General features: G+C 46.4%; 1 protein-coding gene across 1 annotated transcript in view; it reads right to left on the bottom strand.

Annotated features, from left to right (window-relative positions):
- BCAR3 (BCAR3 adaptor protein, NSP family member) overlaps window positions 1-16,365 on the bottom strand; it is a 139,885-nt gene extending 123,520 nt beyond the window's left edge. The window contains exons 1-2 of the mRNA XM_026655463.1: window positions 16,276-16,365; window positions 4,948-5,062 (exon numbers count right to left, since the gene is read on the bottom strand). Of these exons, the coding sequence (XP_026511248.1) occupies window positions 4,948-5,062; window positions 16,276-16,365 (205 nt within the window). The remainder of the gene's footprint in view (window positions 1-4,947; window positions 5,063-16,275) is intronic.
- Window positions 16,366-20,501: the final 4,136 nt, after the last annotated feature.

Genomic DNA, 20,501 nt, shown 5'->3' with positions numbered 1-20,501 from the left:
ACACACACACACACACACACACACACACACACACACACACACACACATACATACTCTCTCTCTCTCTCTCTCTCCCCCCCCCCCCCGCTGGAAGCCCCCCTCAAGAAGCCCTGACAGCATTCACGCCCCCACTCCCAGCTGGGAACTGGGGTGAGAAGCCCCAGCACCTCCCCTCCCCCATTCCCTGCAGGGAAGGGGGCAACCATGTCAGTTTCACAACTTGGTGAGTCATGAAATTGACACGGCTGCATGGTTCCTGGCAGGGAGTGGGCGGTGGGGTGGGATGGTGGGCTGACAAGCCGGAATGGGATGGGGAGAAGCACCAGGTGGCTTCCCCTGCTCCTGGTGGGGAACGGGGAAGGGAGGGTAGGGGCAGCCTGCCGAAACCCCGAGAGCCTTTGGGGCAGCCGGGCTCCTGGCAGGGAACTGCTAGTGGAGCTGAGAGACCGGGCTCTCAGCTCCCCACACTGCCCTTAGGTCGGTGGAAGTGGTCCTGGTGAAGATGCGCACCACCGACCCAAGGAAGGTAGTGTGGACATGCACCACCGCAGTGATTACTGCAGTGGCTGTAAGTCAACCTAAAATAGGTCGACCTACATTTCTAGAGTAGACATACCCTATGTTGGCTCCAGGCCCACTATGGAGTCTCCAAGGTGAGGGTTGCCCTGGCATGGGGGAAATTTCATTGCTTTTTGGCTTCTTTGCACTACCTGAACAGCAAAAAAAAGAGCCAGATTGCAGCAGAGAATATGGCCACATGTAGACAGAACCAAACAGCATATTGAAAGGATCTTAGTTACTGATTCAAAATATATGATGCCTCATTCTAATTTCATCTAAATTGGATTAAATACTCATAGGAAACAGTAAATCAAATACTTCTGGGAGGCAGAATCAGGAAGCACACAAATGGCAGACATGTTTTTGTATTTAACAACAGAGTTTGCAGAGGTGTGGAAGAATCCTCCACCTCTGCATTTAACCAGACCTTTTTAGAGATGAAAAATCACCATTAAGACATGCCTGTATATCTTCAATAATACCTAACAACTTCTGAGAGTGTTTGCAAATTAAAATAACTTCTGCCTTGTACTCCATAGAAAACTCCTGAACAACAAGTTTAGTGCTAATCTGGGTTGTTTTAAAAATTCAAATTAAGACAGAGTGGAAAAGTATCTTTTACTATGCAGTGGTATAATTTTTGCTGAGAAATGCACATTTATTTAAGAGTGGAAAGTAAAGAAAACACTAATGCTTCAGTGTCTGACTTCAGTACAGATCAGTGCTGAAAAACAAGTGTTTTCAGTGTAAATGATTAGGCACTCTTGCTCCTAGACACAGCACTTTGTCAAAGACAGACACAAAACAAAAACACTTCATAATAGGCTGGAGACTAGATAACAGCCATTCGTCCCTATTGTGAAAACAAAACAGTCTGCAGTCACGTTTAACTGACAGAACTGATCTGTTTTACAGTGTTCCCAGAGTTTTTTAACATAATGGACCATCTCTGGGGTAAGTCTATTGGAAACAACACAGTAACTCAAGGGATGAAATTTGGCCCCACTCTGAAATGAATATTTTAGTTACACACAATTGTTCATTAGCTAAAAAGAGAAACTGAGGGGGAAAATAGCACCCAAAATTGTTTATTTTCCAGAACAATGAACTACTTGCATTTTCATTAGAACTTAGCTCAGGAAACTCCAGCACTTCATTACCAAACCAGCCAAGTGATACAGCTTGCAGGGTAATAGAATGATATGTCTAGATGACATAAAATATATGCTGTAATTCAGGAATAAAATTCTTGGTTCAAATTCATCCCTGCTGTGATTCTATTGAAGCCATTGGAGTTACACTGGGGATCAATTTAGCCCTACACATTTGAAGCTATACAGTCTCAAGAGGAATATTGTTGCTGTGAAGTCAGAAAAAGAACACTGCATATAAAGACTATTTGCAAACTGTTGTGTCATTAAGGGCTTCATTGCCTGAGCCTTTATTTTTCATATTTTCCTTATCTCCAAGGGCTCTGCTAACATTAAATGTTTTATTTTTTAAAGTTCTTATCGACATTCTTCAGAAACGTTTTTGTGTTTGTTGATCCTTCATTGGCATTGAAGTTACAGATACAAACATTTTCATTTGTTTGGTACAATTCTTGTGAGATAAGCCTCCTTTCCTTGTTTTATCTGCTCACCTAAGAGTTTGACATTTAGGTACAGTGATGGTTATTTTATTGGATTTTTGGCAGATTTGTTGAGTTGGCTGAACTGATATAAAATGTCTATAAACCAATTCAGTGGGTGGCTGAAAAGCTTAGCAGCACCTTTGATTATACATTTATTTTCGAGTGTGAATAATAACCCATTCACCACTTCAGTATCTAAGGAAGGCAACAAGATTCCAGTCTTCACAAGTAAATGAAAGTGGGTTCCACTCAAAACATCTCCTAATCTCATTGCAATAATCAAGTTTTGTAGTTTCCTGTTAAATTCACAATATAGATTACAAGAATGAGATACTGAGTTTACATTTTAATGACTCGTATACTCTGTTTTATGAAAGTTAAACTACCCTGTGACGGGTTGGATCACAGAAACCCCCTTGGGAGCTGCCACCTAATGTGCCAAGGCTACCTCTGCTCCTGTTTTCCCTGCCAGCTCAGGACTCCAGCACCCTGTCTTGCTGAGCCAGACACTCCCGTCTGCTCCAACACAGACCCAGGGTCTGAATTACTTGCCCCAAAGCTGCAGGTTTACTTGAAAACAGCTCACAGAAGTGTGCTTGTCTTTAGCACTCAGATGCCCAACTCCCAATGGGGTCTAAACCCAAATAAATCCGTTTTACCCTGTATAAAGCTTGTGCAGGGTAAACTCATAAATTGTTCGCCCTCTATAACACTGATAGAGAGATATGCACAGTTGTTTGCTCCCCCAGGTATTAATACATACTCTGAGTTAATTAATAAGGGAAAAGTGATTTTATTAAATACAGAAAGTAGGATTTAAGTGGTTCCAAGTAGTAACAGACAGAACCAAGTACGTCACCAAGCAAAATAAAATAAAATGTGCAAATCTATGTCTAATCAAACTGAATACAGATAATCTCACCCTCAGAGATGCTTCAGTAATTTTTTTTTCTCAGACTGGACACCTTCCAGGCCTGGGCACAATTCTTTCCCCTGGTACAGCTCTTGTTCCAGCTCAGTTGGTAGCTAGGGGATTCTTCATGATGGCTCCTCTCCTGTCCCTTGTTCTTAGGGTGACCAGACAGCAAGTGTGAAAAATCAGGATCGGGGTGGGGAGTAATAGGAGCCTATACAAGAAAAAGACCCAAAAATCGGGACTGTCCCTATAAAATCAGGACATCTGGTCACCCTACTTGTTCTGTTCCACCCCTTTATATATCTTTTGCATAAGGCAGAAACCCTTTGTCCCTCTGGGTTTTCACCCCTCCCTCACTGGAAAAGCACCAGGTTAAAGATGGATTCCAGTTCAGGTGACATGATCACATGTCACTGCAAGACTTCATTACTCACTTGCCAGCACACAGGTATACAGGAAGACTCACAGTTAGAACACAGCCATCTGCAGACAATGGTCCTGGTTAACGGGAGTCATCAAGATTCCAAACCACCATTAATGGCCCACACTTTGCATAATTACAATAGGCCCTCAGAGTTATATTTCAAGTTTCAGATACAAGAGTGGTACATTTATACAAATAGGATGATCACACTCAGTAGATTATAAGCTTTGTAATGATACCTTACAAGAGACCTTTTGCATGAAGCATATCCCAGTTACATTATATTCACTAATTATCATATTTTTAATAAAACTATATAGACTGCACAATGTCACATACCCTACTTGACCTCTTCAGAATTATGTAAGTTTTTCTATAATTGATTAAAAAATCAGAAAAAATTATATGGTTGCATGAGCATACAGTTGTTTTTCAACCCTGACACACAGAATATCAATTCCTAAACACAGAAGACTAGCGTAGGTCAACACAGAATATTTATGAATAGTATCACTACACATGGTTCAATTCCCAGCCATGTCTTCTCATCTCATCTGAAATGAATGAAAGGCAGGAACATTATCAAAGTAAAATGTTGGCTTCTGTGCAGTCTGTGACAGCCTTTGCCCAGGATATTTTATAATTATTGGGCAGACTACATCATAATTAGACCTTGTTATCTAGAGTAATATTTCTCGAAAGATCCTCTTCAATGAATCAAGACTAAATAGTACCATCTTACTGAGTTCTCACTCAGAGGAGAACATTTTGAAGAGTTGCAATACTCGAACAGCTGTAATGAGCCCCTCTGAGCAGAACTTTGGTGCTTAATTGGGAAAGGGACTTGTATCATAATAAAACAAAAGGTATTTTAATTAAATCCTAACAGTTCAGAACAGGGGCCCATATAGAAAAGGAGGGAGTAAAGTGCCGCTGTTATCCGTTCTCCCTTTAGACCAAACACTCCCTGCTCACTTCCTCTTTTTTCACAAGAGTGAAGTAATTTATGCAGAACACTGCTTCGTCTTGACTTTTTGGTTACAGTCTTTCCAAATGAGGAAAAGGGATTCATCAGCCTTTTGGCAATCATACTGTCTGCTAACATTATGATTTGTTCTTAGGATCAAGACTGAGTGCTAGAAAGTGACACTAATATGGAGAACTCTACTGACAAACACAATACTGACAAAATGAGAATGGGTTAATGATCCCTATCTTCTCCCCCAAGTATCCCCCAAGTAGCTAAACCATCAGCCATTCTTGTTACAGTCTGAATACTGTAATCTTGTGGGCCTCATCACAAAGTTATATGTTAGGCTGAAACAACATATTCATTTCTCTACGCCCTGTGATTGGAAAGTAACATTAATCCATTTTCCAAACCTCTAGGAAACAACATGGCAGACTTCTTACCTCTTTTTCTTTCTGCCTCCTGAAGCAGCAGGATATTGGAAAGGATGTGTGTTCGGTGGATTTGGTTCTCAATTCCCATTTTCCTAAGATCAACTTCTGTCAGATGTAGTAAGTCCTGTAGCAAACCCCAGAGAAAGAGAACATGCTGTAGAGAGATATTACTCCAACAGTAAATTAAATTCTCCTTGAGACACTTTGGTGCCTTCTGTTACTGTGGGCTAAATAACAACAGGTTTAGGAAAATATTTATACATTATGTGAAGTCCCTTTTCAATGATAAATCCTGTCACTGAAGCAGGAAGGATTTCATACTGTCATTAAAACTAGTTAACCATCTTAAAAACATCTGGCTAATTATAGGATTATAACAACACGTGATGTAGCAGCACTTGGGCCAATGTAACTTTATGTAGGTTAAAAAATGTTTTTCTTAAAAAAGCCAGAGTTGCGATGAACAAAATGTGCACTTTTCTCAACACACACTGAATGGTGAAGATTTTTCATATTTAGTTTGGGATCCATGCTGATGGATATTTTTAACAATAAAAAAGGTTTTCTCTTCATTTATTACATTTTGAGAAATGGAAAATACCCACAAGCTAAGACTCTTAGGCCTGGTCTACACTAGGCTTTTATGTCGACTTTAGCGCCGTTATATCGAATTAACCCTGCACCCGTCCACACCAGGAAGCCATTTAGTTCGACATAAAGCTCTCTTTAAATCGATTTCTGTAATCCTCCCCAACGAGAGGATTAGCGCTAAATTCGACATGGCCATATCGAATTAGGCTAGGTGTGGATGGAAATCGACGGTAATAGCTCCGGGAGCTATCCCACAGTGCACCACTCTGTTGACGCTCTGGACAGCAGTCCGAGCTCGGATGCTCTGACCAGCCACACCCCCGGGAAAATTTGAATTCATTTTCATTTTCCTGTCTGGGCAGTTTGAATCTCAGTTCCTCTTTGGACATCGAGGGGAGCTCAGCAGCAGTGGCAACTATGCAGAGCTCTCCAGCAGAGATGGCCGTGCAATCCAATAGAAAGAGGGCCCCAGCATGGACTGATCGGGAAGTCTTGGATCTCATCGCAGTGTGGGGCGATGAGTCCGTGCTTGCCGAGCTGCGCTCCAAAAGAAGGAATGCTAAGATCTACGAGAAGATCTCCAAAGCCATGGCAGAGAGAGGCTACAGCCGGGATGCAACGCAGTGCCGCGTGAAAATCAAGGAGCTGAGACAAGGCTACCAAAAAACCAAAGAGGCTAACGGACGCTCCGGATCCCAGCCCCACACATCCCGTTTCTACGAGGCACTGCATTCCATCCTGGGAGCGGCCGCCACCACTACCCCACCCCTGACCGTGGACTCCGAGGATGGGATATTGTCCGCGGCCGGTTCCTCAGCGGACGGGGAAGAGGAGGAAGGAGATGAGGAGGACGAGGCAGTCGACAGCGCTGGCACCGCTGATTTCCCCGACAGCCAGGAGCTCTTCATCACCCTTACCGAGATCCCGTACCAACCGTCCCCATCCCTTACCCCGGACACAGAATCAGGGGAAGGATCAAGCAGTAAGTGCTGTAAACATGTAAATATTTATTTAAAACAGAACGGTAATGTTTATACTATTAACAAGGTATATTTATAAAAGTGCTGTAAACTAGTAAAAAAATAATCAGGTACAAAACAGGAATATTTACAAAGGTAACAAATGGGTTTTCATGATTTCTCTGTCTTAGGCTCTTCTCAATTTAGTCCCAAGTATTTTAAAAAAATTTCACAATGTCCGTTACTACATGATTCCCAGGCCCAAGACGCTCCACTCCAAAGTCCCAGTGCACCTACGCGAAAATCCGGTCAATGTGGCCGGGGATCGACGAGAAATCCTCGTAGGAGAACTCCTCGTAGGTCTCGTGGAGGTAGAGCTCAAGCCTGTTGATCAGGTTCCGGGGTAGGGCGATCTTAGTGGGCCCTCCGTGGTAGCAGACATGTCCCCTCCACGCCACAATCAAGTACTCCGGGATCATCGCACGACATAGCATGGCGGCATACGGCCCCGGTTTCTGCATGCTTTCCCGCAGCATGCGTTCTCTCTGGGTGTCCGGGATCCTCAGGAGGGTGATGTCGCTCATGACGCCCTGCTTTGAATTAGGGAGGGGAATGTTAGTATTGGGACTGCTTTACAGCCACGCGGTGGAGGGAGAGGGGCAGCATTCAGGGATCTTTCCCTGGGACAGCCGCGAGGGGGTGGGACAGGGGCAGAGTTGATGCTGTCCTGATTGCTGGCAGCAGAGACTGGCATTGCTTTCAATGTGAAAGGAGGCCAGTGCTACTGCTGGAGTTTTAAGCAGCCACAAGTCTGCGGCTTACCATTATTGCCCGCTCCAGAAGTTCAGGTCTCCAGCCACAGTTCTCTGAACACTCCAAGACCTCCGCAAGTCCACAGGCACTGAAGGCGACGGCCGAAAATTCGACCTTGTCCTGAGTGCGCATGTGAGAGGTTCAGTGCATGGTCTTGTTCACAGAGAAAGACTAGGTTCTTTGTATACAATTTCATTTATCTGTCTCAGGAATTCACTCCCTTTTTAAAATTCACACAGACACATCTGCGACTGTCTCCCAACCCAGCCTGTCAGCACACTCCCAGAGGCTAGCGCAGATTAGGCGGAGGAAGAAGAAGACGCGTGAAGACATGTTCTCAGAACTAATGGGATGCTCCCGAGCCCAGGCAGCCCAGCAGACACAGTGGAGGGAGAACTTGTCACAAATGCACCGAGCAGTCATGGAACGGGAGGAGAGGTGGCGTCAGGAGGACCAACAGGCTACTGAAAAGCTGCTTGGACTAATGAGGGAGCAAACGGACACGCTCCGGCGCCTTGTGGATGTTCTGCAAGACCGGAGGCAGGAGGACAGAGCCCCGCTGCAGTCTATCTGTAACCGCCCTCACCCGCCACCAAGTCCCACACCACCCTCACCTAAAGTCCAAAGAAGGAGGGGCGGCAAGGGACGTTAAAACTTTCAGTCAACCCCTGCAGACTGCTCTAGCACTAGAAGGCTGACATTCCCCAAAATTTCATAAGTTCTTTCCTACCCACCTCACACAAGCCCCCGTCCAAGTTTCACCCCCCACGTTTCATGTCTGGTTCGCAATAAAATGTTTGTTTATGTTCATTACTGTTTCAGTCAGGTTCTTTTGAGGGAGAGTCTGTCTGGAGAGGGGGAAGGGGCTTGGTAATTGGACAGGACAGTGACCTTTAGCAGGGTACAGAGGCGGTGTCAGGTCCAGCATCAGGACACATACACAGTGCAGTCACTGGTTACCCTGGTCAGTCTGGGAGGTGTTTTTCATGTTCTGGGGGGGGGGGGGGGGGTTGCTCTGTGACTTTGTGGCGGGGGAGGGCAGTTACAGATCTTATGCAGCGGTCCTTATCCTGGCTCACAGATCCACGCAGCAGGGGATCTGTAACCCTACCCCCCCTGCCAGAAAGTCACATAGCCGACACATACACACAGTCCCCCCCAGGAGTGCTGGCAGGCTCCATTGAAATAACCAGTCCACCAGTGCGGAGCCTGTCATTCCGGGAGTTTAGAAGCATCATTTGCATCAGAACACTGAACCCGCCCCCCCGCCACAGTCTGCGTCCCCGGTTTAAAATATTCCCGCGAAAACAGCAAGACAGACAACGGTGTTCATTAACAAAATTGAAATGATTTTATTTTTTGGGAAGGGGAAGGGGGTGAAGGGGGTATGTAACTGGAGAGGAAAGTCAAAATGAACTGGGTAAAGAAACGGGGGCAGGTTCAGCTTTTCTGTCCACAAACTGAAAAGTCACTGGTTGCCCTGCTCACTCAGGAACCTAGCTTTCAAAGCCTCCCGGATGCACAGGGCGTCCCGCTGGGATCTTCTAATGGCCCGGCTGTCTGGCTGGACGTAATCAGCAGCCAGGCTATTTGCCTCTAGCTCCCACCCCGCCATAAAGGTCTCCCCCTTGCTCTCACACAGATTGTGGAGCACACAGCAAGCTGCAATAACGATGGGGATATTGGTTTCACTGAGATCACAGCGAGTGAGTAAGCTTCTCCATCTCCCTTTGAGACGGCCAAAAGCACACTCCACCACCATTCTGCACTTGCTCAGACGGTAGTTGAAGAGTTCTTTTTCTGTGTCCAGGGCGCCAGTATAGGGCTTCATGAGCCAGGGCATTAGCGGGTAGGCTGGGTCCCCGAGGATGACTGTAGGCATCTCCACATCCCCAAGAGTTATTTTGTGGTCTGGGAAGTAAATACCTTCCTGCAGCCGTCTAAACAGACCAGAGTTCCTGAACACGCGAGCGTCATGAACCTTGCCCGGCCATCCGACGTAGATGTTTGTAAACCGTCCCCGATGGTCCACCAGTGCTTGCAGCACCATTGAAAAGTAGCCCTTTCTATTGATGTACTGGCTGGCCTGGTGGTCCGGTCCCAGGATAGGGATGTGAGTCCCATCGATAGCCCCACCGCAGTTTGGGAATCCCATCGCGGCAAAGCCATCTATGATGACCTGCGCGTTTCCCAGGGTCACTACCTTTGGGAGCAGTACCTTCACGATTGCCTTGGCTACTTGCATGACAACAACCCCCACGGTAGATTTGCCCACACCAAAGTGGTTCGCGACTGACCGGTAGCTGTCCGGCGTTGCAAGCTTCCAGAGGGCTATGGCCACTCGCTTCTGGACAGTGAGGGCTGCTCGCATGCGGGTGTCCTTGCGCTTCAGGGCAGGGGACAGCAACTCACAAAGTTCGAGGAAAGTCCCCTTCCGCATGCGAAAGTTTCGCAGCCACTGGGATTCATCCCAGACCTGAAGCACTATACGGTCCCACCATTCCGTGCTTGTTTCCCGGGCCCAGAATCGCCGTTCAACAAAATCCACATGCCCCATTGCCAACGTCATGTCCTGGGCGCTGGGGCTCGTGGTTTCTGACAGCTCTGTGCCACTCTCCGACTTCAGGCTCTCACGGCGGTGCCGTAGCCTCCTCGCCCGATTTCTCTGCATCTGCCTCAGGGAAAGGTGTATGATAAGCTGCGAGGTGTTGAGAACGGCCACAAGTGCAGCGATGGTCGCAGCGTGATCCATGATCGCAGTGCTGTGGCGTCCGCGCTGTCACTGACCAGAAAAGTGCGCGAACTGATTTCCCGCCGGCGCTTTCATGGAGGGAGGGAGGGCGTTAGTGACGGACGGATGACGACAAATTTTTTTTACCCAGAAGGCATTGGCGGCTCGACCCAGAATTCCGATGGGCAGCGGGGACTGCGGGAACTGTGGGATAGCTGCCCACAGTGCACCGCTTCCAATATCGACGCTCGCCCCGTTAGTGTGGACTCACAAAGTCGAATTAATGTCCTTAGTGTGTCCTTAGTGTGGACACACACGTTCGACTTTGCAATATCGATTCCACATATGCGATTTAAGTAAAATCGAATTACCCTCGTAGTGTAGACATACCCTTAGAAGAAAAAAAGTTAACATACTACTTTCACTTACATTAATGAAGGGAGATACAGTTCAAACTTGATTGGGGGGACATGAAAAATTATGGACTGTAAAGATTTTGGATAATTAAGAGACTACTTAATGTAATTAACAATCATCAGGGGACATGACCCTGTTTTGAATGACATGAGTTCTGAATAACTGAGGTTGAACAGGTATCTTCTCTCATCTCCCCAGGCTCTGCAAAATCAGAATTAATTTATCAAAATAGGCTGCTGAATAACTCAGGGAATTATTTATGAAGGTTTAGAATGCTTCAATTTTATGTCAACGTCTTTAAAAGAAAGGGGGCGGAAATCAGCATTGTAGTTTGGAGAAAATCCTTTAGGGTCACATACGTTTCCTTTCCCCTTTGTTATTTTGTCTTTTGTTTGTGGAGCATAGCAAGGTAATTCTTTGGAATTTGCTCCACTTTAGTGTTTGCAGGTGGGGCTCATAACATTCCAATCTATTGTGGTATCTTTTATGAAGTTGAGCATCTCAACTCTCGGATCATAAAAGACAGATTGCATCGTTACAGTTACTTTAAATGCACCGCCAAGACCACCAGCAAAGAATTTATTTTTTAAGTAGAGCCACAAACTAGCAAATCTTCATTCTTTTAAATAAAACCATAGTACCTGAGAGACACTACTGGATTTAGGGCACCCACTTTTACTCTCTGAACCCCCATTTCAGATGCCAGAAACGAGACAGTTCCATAAAGCTGCAGAAGGAAGACTGCACTATTTTTCATTTGAAAGCGTGAAATCAAATGTGAGCATTTCCCAGATGTTGATGCATTAAATGTATGTCAATAGAAGGGGCAGGACTTTCTGATCATGAAACTATTATGCTTATTTTCCCCCTCTCACATTTATCAAAAGGGGAAAATACCAAAGGTGAAGCCACAGAGAAGTGGGAAAGATTTTAAAACTAGTGCTAACACTGGCACAGGATCCTTCTCCTCCTTCCACCCTTTCGACCCCCCCGCCCCCAAAATCAAAACCAAAAAACGCAGCCTGGTCTTCTGCTTGTCCAGCCTTTGCCAAACATAAAAGAATGGCAATACAAAGGCAACTGGTGTTTACAGCTCTGGTTCTGGACAACATACACTGGTGGTAATACAGTGGGGGCTTTTACTGGCAGATTTCTGAAGTAGTGTTAGAGAAATTGTTATGACAGCAAAAAATAATGATACACAGATGCCATGATTGTAGAAGGGAGAATAATCTCCTACCTGAAAGTTTTCCTGCTTTATTCGAGACTCCCACACAACACTTTATGTTCCTCTCTAAGAACCAGTTAAAGTACAGGATTGGGAATCAAGAAACCTATGATCTACCCCCAGCTCTGCCACTTGACCCATTCTGTAGTTATGGACACTTTACCGCTCTCTGCCTCAGTTTCCTCATTTGTAAAATGAGAATGATGATACCCTCTGCTGTAAAGATAAAAAGCCCCATGTAAATACTAAGTATTATTATTAAAAATACTAACTCTAGATAGTAGATAATATAGGTAATAACTAAGCCATCCGACAACTTAAACCCCAGTTCAGCAAGGTAAGTAAGCACATGTCTAGGTAAGCACATGAGTAGTCCCATTGACTTCAATGGGACATAAGTCAGGCACTTTGAATCAGTCTATAGCAGGGGAAGGCAACCTGCGGCACGCAAGGTGATTTTCAGTGACACTCACACTGCCCGGATCCTGGCCACTGGTCCTGGGGGCTCTGCATTTTAATTTAATTTTAAATGAAGCTTCTTAAACATTTTAAAAACCTTATTTACTTTACATACAACAATAGTTTAGTTATATATTGTAGACTTATAGAAAGAGACCTTCTAAAACCATTAAAATGTATTACCGACACGTGAAACCTTAAATTAGAGTGAATAAATGAAGACTCGGCACACCACTTCTGAAAGGTTGCCGACCCCTGGTCTATAGTATTTAGCTCAGAAACTGGGGAAAGAGCATAAAGATGGCAATGAAGTGGAACCTCCAGAAACTGTAAAACAGTAAATGGAAAAGTGACTGGAGGTTTTAACTTAGAAAAATCCATTGTATTCAGTATTAAGCCTATTATTAAGTTTTGAGCAGCAGCTGATTTCTCCCCCCGACGGGCTTTCAGGCCTATTAAAACGAAAAGAGTAATTTTGCTGTATGTTTGTTTCAATTTGTTGTCTGTCAACTCAGCCCTCCCAGGGTTCTATATTGGGATCTTTTGTGTTACAAAGATAGCATGAATCACATAGCAACATGTTTCAACTTACTACTGCATTTTACTGACTGACTGCTTGGGGACCTAGGTTATCATAGAAAATGAGTCTTTTTATTAGCCTTCACAGACTCTAAGTTATCTTTGAAATCCTATTATCTTTATTCTGCTTGGATTACCAGATTACCCCAACACTGTAAGTACACTGGTAGACAGGCAGCACAGCTGTGACATGAAAACCACTTTTAATTAAAACCCTATTGTCTGTCTCTGTGTAAAATTTGATTGGGGGGAATGACTGGTGAATAACTGTAATTCATTTACAAATGAATCCAGGAATGTCTTCAGTTGATGAAAATACTTTTAACAATAATATTTATTCTATTTATTATTTTACTTTGTGAGATACAATTGAAATATTTAGTGATAACAATAACAGTTCAAAGCAATGTACATCTGTTTATAAACTTGTATGCTGAGTGCAGTGCAGAATATTAGAGGTAAAGGATATTATTTTTTTCTGGGAGGTGGGGGCAAGAGGTTACTCATACATGCCAACAATGCAGACAGAAAACACAGGATGATAGATAGAAGGGTGATTCTGGTTCTGACTTCCATACATAGGTTTATAGAGGTAGGACTTTCTCAGAATTCCTGCAGAATTTCTAGAGATGTTGCTGAGATCCCCAAGATGATTGATATGAGGGGCCAGGATTCCTTCTGGTATTGCTAATTCAGCACAGTGGGGAAGAGACACAGCAGAGGTTACCTGTAATTTCAAAAGGCTACCTCCTTCCACTCACTATGTGAGTGGAAAGATGTCATAGAAAACTTTTTCTGCACATGCAGCAGGGCAGGATCCCTTTCTAGGACTCAAGAGTACTGGGAGAGGGGGGCCTGTAAATTTGCCATCCTGCATACCATGACCCCAAGTGGACATGGTCTGCCAGTAGGGTGACCAGACAGCAAGTGTGAAAAATCGGGACGGGGTGGAGGGGTAATAGGAGCCTATATAAGATAAAGACCCAAAAATCGGGACTGTGCCTATAAAATCGGGACATCTGGTCACCCTATCTGCCAGCTAGATGAGATGGACGTCCAGTCCTCCAGCCAGCTAACATGTATGCTGTAGTCAACAGCATCTGCTAACCTGGCACGCACCTGGCTCCTGTTTAGAGCAGCAGCAATGTGTGCCCAACAGAAGCTTAGGTTGGCTAGCATGATTCCTGTAAAGAATGATGCATCTGTTGGTGTTTCTTTTTCTGGCTCAAATTTCTACAGTGAAGGATTTGGACTGAAGTGTTTAAAATGGGGTTAATAGGTATATAATATTTGCACTGCTACATAGCCCTCCATATAACATACAATTAATTAATCCTCACAACATCGCTATGTTGTAGGTTTTATACACATTTTACAGATGAATAAATTAAGAGAAACTATGGTTACAACTACACTACTAGTGAGGGGTGTGATTCCCCTGTTTGCACACACACACTTGCACTAGCTCTCAAACCCCTCTGAAACTAGTGGTTACATACGCAACAAGGCTAAGCCATACCTCTGCTGCTGCTTCCCATGCTACACTGTTATTTCTACTTGCACTAGCTCACTAAGAGCTAGTGCGAGTACGTGTACACAAGCAGGGGAATCACACCCCAGGCCTGTAGTGAAGATGTAGCCTAAACGACTTGTCCGAGGTGACACAGCGTCAGCGAGTCAGTGATAGAGTGAGGAATGGAATATAGGAGTCGTGGTTCCCAGTCCCCTGCTCTAGTCACTCTATACAATCCTGCAGTTGTTAAACAGAATCAGACACAAAACTGGAATCAAGTGGGCTACTGCATGATGTCTTTCAAATTTTACTGTTCCTATTTGATGTTTATCTATTTTCAAATGGTAACAAATAGCTCTCGTGATCGTTACCAAACTAATATTGATAAATGTGGTCGGGGTGAAAGTGGGCTGGTATAGTGTACTGGTAAAAAGCCGGTACTGGCCCGTACGCAGCCCATGTTAAAGCGCTGCAGCTGCAGCAGCGCTTTAATGTCATTGCCCCTTTTACCACCGCCCCCCCCCCCCCCCGGGCCTCTGACAGGAGGGGGCAAAAGGGGCAGCTGCCCTGGGGCCGGCGATTTAAAGGGGCCCGGGGATCCCGGCTGCGACCGGAGCCCTGGACCCTTTTAAATCGCTGCCGGAGCCACGGGCGGCGGGAGCCAGGCAGCGCAGATGGGCTGACTGGGGGAGGCTGACCCCCAGACCCACCCCTTCTGCCCGAGGCCTCGCCCCTTCCAGGGGCGAGAGCCGGCCCCCGTACTGGTAAGAATTTAATATTACTTTCACCACTGAACGTGGTTCTTCATCAGTATTGAACTGTATTACTAGCCACATGTGTGCCATTGTTCTGTAAACAGATACATTCATTATCACTAAACTATTCATTAAAATTCAAAACTAGATATAAGATAATGCAACTTATTGGTTAAAATTTGGAAAACAAAAGTTATCTACTTGTTCTCACTTTAGTAAATGTGTCCATTAGAGCTAAAGTCTCAGACTGTCTTGGCTAATACTGGATAAGTGGCTGTATTTCATGATGAGTTTTAGTATACAGAATTACAAAAGGTGTGGGGTTTTGCTTTGCTTTTCATGTTTGTATGAGATAAAGGGATAGCATCACCCTTCAGTTTCCTGTGCTTGAGGCTCAGTCAGCCAAGTAATTACTACTAGGCATATTGCTTACTACCTGGAGTAGTTCCATGGGCAATAGTTAATAAAGCTACTCCTGGTAATAAGTATTACTCTTGATAGTTGGTGCTTGCAGAATCAGGCCCTAATGTTCACATCTCCACAGTAATGTTACTTAAATTTAAAATATAGTTTTATCTTTACCTAATTCATTATGAAAAATGAAATCCCTGCTCATTTTTCCTTTCAGTCAACAATACACATTATCAAAAGTTCTACTTTTACAGTTATATATTTATTATTTATTTATTATTATATATATTATTTTAGCAATAATGGGTAGGCACAAAGAATTACACACCAAACATGTTCAGATCTTAGATTTGATCCTGCAGTGAGATCTGTGTGGACCATAGTGTATTTACATAAAGTTATACATTTTCCTGAATGGTCCTGTCTAGCCCCTAGCAGAAGTACTGAGAAATAGCTTAAGTCTGGAAACATTCAAATGAACAAAGTAAGATTTATCAAGAATATTAAAACAGAAAAGTTCTACATTCTTGGACGATAGACAACTGGACTTTTGGCTAAAATACAATCAGTCAGGGGACTATACCCTGCATTTGGGATTGGACTCAGTAAGTAAAAAAGCTTTTTCCACCACTAACTTCTGGGCTCTTAAAGCTTCTATAAATCCAGTGAATAAGGGTAAAGAAAGTATTACTTGGGCAACACTTACCTACTCAAATTCCCACCAGAGTTCTGCTATTTTCATGAGATTTCTATGTTAGGATAAAGCTTAAAAGTTCTAATTTTCTAACTGGTAACCTATTTAGTTTGAGACTAATTGTGTTGAGCGGATTGAACCATTTGAGACTTTCATGGGAATTTTCCTGAAAAAGAGAGTTTCTTACCTCTACACCATCGTATTGTTTATCAAAGAGCATGCAATATTCTGGGAGACCCAGCCCGGTTAGCCAGTTAGAAATGGATAGATGCTTCATAATCTGTTACTCTCCTCCCCTCACAATGCCTTTGACTCTGCAGAACAAAACAAACAAAAATGTTTAGTTAATGCTAATAATGCTGAGCATCAGTGGAATTCCAACAGAGCACTTAAAATAGCCACTTTAATAGCAAATGAGCTCCTCTGATTAATGTTATCACCATTAATTCCAAAGATATGAAGAATGATCTGGTCATTGTTTTAGAGCTCCTCTTAATTATGTATTAAGGTTGGTTATGTAAAATTAAGATTCAAGGACAGATCCTCAGCTGGTGTAAATTAAAGTGAATGGAACTATGATAATTTGCCATCTGAAGATCTGCCCACACGTCTATATGTAATTTGTTGTTTCATTTGTAACCTTGATGTTACTGGGTATGTCAAAGGCTCTGTGTTTCTTTTAACCTTCTCAGAAGGTGAATATAGACCAGGCCTACAATATAATCATCTAATCAGCAAAAAATGCTCAGTCCTTGTATTTATAGAAGATAATCCTCAATACCTTTGTCCAGTAACCATGCCTTAGTTCCTCCTTCATGTTGAATAAATTGAGTGATAAAATGTATGAGAGGGAGACAAGAGTGAATGGGATTGTAACTTGTGTGTGAATGTGGAGGAAGTGAATGGGACTGTGTGATTTGTAGGGGACAAAGAATGAATATGATCCTGTGGTGTGTGTTTGTCATAGATTCACAGACACTGGTTACTGAGTTACAGAGTATCCCATAACTAGGAGATAGAAGCTACTCCTTTGGCTCCATCAGGACGTTGGCAGCTTTGAATTTGTCAACAAGACCTCCCGGAGCACTTTTTTCACCAATTTCTGTCTTTCTGTTGCTGGGACTCTGTTTTGGTCTCCATCTACAAGATCTGAGAGCCCACTATTGGGCCCACCTACAATTAATTCATGGATTGGTGTATTGATTAATCTCTTAGACTACAGTTGCCGATAAGGGTTGGTCTCCTGAGCAGCAACAGTATCAGGAAGATTACCACCAATATTATTAGAATGAGAGACTTGAGGAGCACACAAGAAACAATTGTAATTTATCACAAGTTCCTTCATTAACAAATCCACTAAGCAGATAAACAATCCCACAACAGCAGATAGAGAGTACGAAGTGTTTAGCCCTATGACAGGCATTACTCACATTTCCTGCTTGGAAACCACGGACTGTCAGTCACTATCTTGCTCATCATCATCACCACCCATAGCTGTCATCTTGGAATCTCCCATGGCACACAGGCCAAGTTATACCTCTGATGAGTTACACTGATGCCTATTCGGGGTAGTGCCTATTCATGAAGCTTTCAACCCCTTTTCCTTAACTATATTTCTACATCCGACCCAGTAGCAGCTTACTGTATGGGCCGACAGGGCCTGTGCCCATGGGCCCTGGCCAATTTGGGGGCCCCGCAGGAGTGCCGGCCCTCTGGCCCCACCCCCTGCTGCTCCTTCTCCCACCACCCTGCCCCTCAGCCCTGCTCCTCTCTTCCCCTTGAGGCCTTGCTCCCAGCCAGGCTGGAAGATGGATGGACAGAGTGTGAGTGAGTATATCTCCCCCACCCTCCCCCATGTGAAGCCGGCCCGAGGCCCCTCTCCCTTCGCCCCCTGCACTGAGCCAGCCCAAGCCACTTGCCCAAGCCGCCTTCTTCCCCATGCAGGACTGGCCCGAGCCCCGCTGCTCACCCTCCCCCCAGCCTCTTTTTGGCAAAACTGGGCATTTGTACTGTCTGCTCTTGCCAATTGGTGATCAGTTGTTAAGAGCAAATGGGACAAAATGCCCAGTTTTGACAAAAAAGTTGGGACATCCGAGTCCAAAACAGGACATATGGTTACCCTAGGCCAGGGGTCCCCAAATTTGTTTGGTTGTCCCCCCAGTTACCTGGTCCATGGGAGCCAGGGCTAGAGCTGGGAATGGGAGTCAGGGGTCGCGGTGGGGCCAGGGTTGAGGTCAGGGACCGGGAGTGGGGCTGTGACCGGGAGTGGGGCCAGGAACAGAGCCATGGCTGGGGCTGGGGCCAGAGCAGGGTTGGGTGGTGCTCCCTTCCCACCCCCCGTGGTGGCTGACCCAGGCCTCCCCATTTGTTCCTCTATGCTCCCCTAGGGGGCACTCTCCACAGTTTGGGGACCACTGTCCTAGGCTGGGTAAAAGCCACCCAGGGAGCCAGAGCAGCTGTGGGGAGCCCATGACCCTCCACCTGCCATGGACAGGGGACCAGGGTGCCCAAGAGCAGCCCCTGGCCTGTGTCCCTGCCCCGCAGGGTACACCGCCCAGAGCAGATGGAGGGTCCAGGCCTCCCCACAGTAGCCCAGGCTCCCTGGGCAGCTCTTACCACAGCCCCTGCTTCCAGCCAGGCCAGTGGAAAGGGCCTTGTGGGAAGGGGAGGAGTGGGGGGCAGGGCAGGGGGGATGTTGGGGGCCCCAAAGTTCTTTGTGCCAAGGGCCCCAATAAATCTTAATCTGCCTCTGACCCCACTAAACTTGGGGTACCCCATTTTTTATAGGCTAACTTGTTAGTTCCCTTTATACTCATTAACATTTATGTCACTCAATCACCATAACAACTAGTGATTAGCACACTGCTGACAGCTTGTGTCTGCAAAAAGCCCCAGAATATTCTAATCAGCTTTAACTGGTACATTGCAATATATATTTCCTAAATATCAGATCATCTATTACTGTTAGGGTTGCCAACTTTCTGACTGGAAAAAACCGAACACCCTTGCCCTGCCTCCTACCCCACCTCTTCCCCCAAGGCCCTGCCCCACCCCTTCTCCAAGGCCCTGCCCCCTGCTCACTCCATCCATCGCTCACTCTCTCCCACCCTCACTCACTTTCACCGGGCTGGGGCAGGAGGTTGGAGTACAGGAGGGGGGGAGGGCTCCGGCTGGGGGTGCGGGCTCTGAGGTAGGGCCAGGGATGAGGGTTTGAGGTGCAGGAGGGGGCTTCAGGCTGTGGGGTGGGACTGAAGGATCCGGAGTGTAGGAAGGGGCTCCGGCCTGGGGCAGGGGTGTGGGAGGGCATGAGGGTGTCGGTTGGAGATGCGGGCTCTGGGGTGAGGCTGGGGATGAAGGGTTTGGGGTGCAGGAGGGGGCTCTGGGCTGGAGCCGAGGGGTTTGGAGTGTGAGAAGGGGCTCAGGGCTGGGGAAGGGGTTTGAGCTCTGGGAGGGGGTGGGGTGCAGGCTCTGAGCGGTGCTTACCTCAAGTGGCACCCAGAAGCAGCCGGCATGTCCCTCTGGCTCCTAGGCGCAGGGACGGCCAGGGGGCTCTGCGTGCTGCCCCCGTTCGCAGGAGCTGCCCCTGCAGCTCCCATTGGCTGCAGTTCCCAGCCAATGGGAGCTGCAGAGCTGGTGCTTGGGGTTGCACCTGCGGGCAGGGGTGGGGCAATGCACAGAGCCCTCCTGGCTGCCCCGGCACCTAGGAGCCAGAGAGACATGCTGGCTGTTTCAGGGAGCCACGTGGAGCTGGTTGCCAGGGCCGGCTCTAGGCACCAGCAAAGCAAGCAGGTGCTTGGGGCGGCAAATTTGCAGGGGCACAAGAATCCAGCATGAGAGCAGAGAACCAACAGGGATCCCTGGGAGCTGTAGTTCCTTGGTTAGCTCCCTGCCTATAGAGCCAGCCCTGGAGCAGGGAAAGAACTACATTTCCCAGCATTCCCTTGGCCGCAATTAACAGGAAAGGGAGGGGGAAGGAGCGTAGAACTGAAACCTCATGCTACAGCTTGCTGTAAATGGTAGGAACAGAGCCAGCTCTAGGTTTTTTGCCGCCCCCCACCTCAGCCCTGGGCTCCCCCCGCACCCCTGTGTTGCCCCAGCCCTGGACTCTTCCCCGCCCACACCCCCTGCTGCCCCAGCTCTGGCCCCCACCTGCACCCCCCTGCTGCCCCACCCCTGGGTTCTCCCCCACCCGCATCTCCTGCCACCCCAGCCCTGGCCCCCACCGCCGCCCCAACCCTGGGCTCTCCCCCCAGCCGCACCCCCTGCCGCCCCAGCCCTGGGCTCTGCCCCACCCCCCACCCGCATCTCCTGCCACCCCAGCCCTGGGCTCTTCCGCCCACCCCCCACCCGCATCTCCTGCCACCCTAGCCCTGGGCTCTTCTCCCCCCCTGCACCCGCACCCCCTGCCGCCCC

The sequence above is a fragment of the Terrapene carolina genome, unplaced genomic scaffold, assembly GCF_002925995.2.
Source record: "Terrapene carolina triunguis isolate 2854851 unplaced genomic scaffold, T_m_triunguis-2.0 Scaffold210, whole genome shotgun sequence".
In the NCBI taxonomy this organism is placed as follows: Eukaryota; Metazoa; Chordata; order Testudines; family Emydidae; genus Terrapene; species Terrapene triunguis.
The sequence above is the reverse complement of the archived record's forward strand: the minus strand, read 5'-3'. Positions and strand labels throughout refer to the sequence as shown.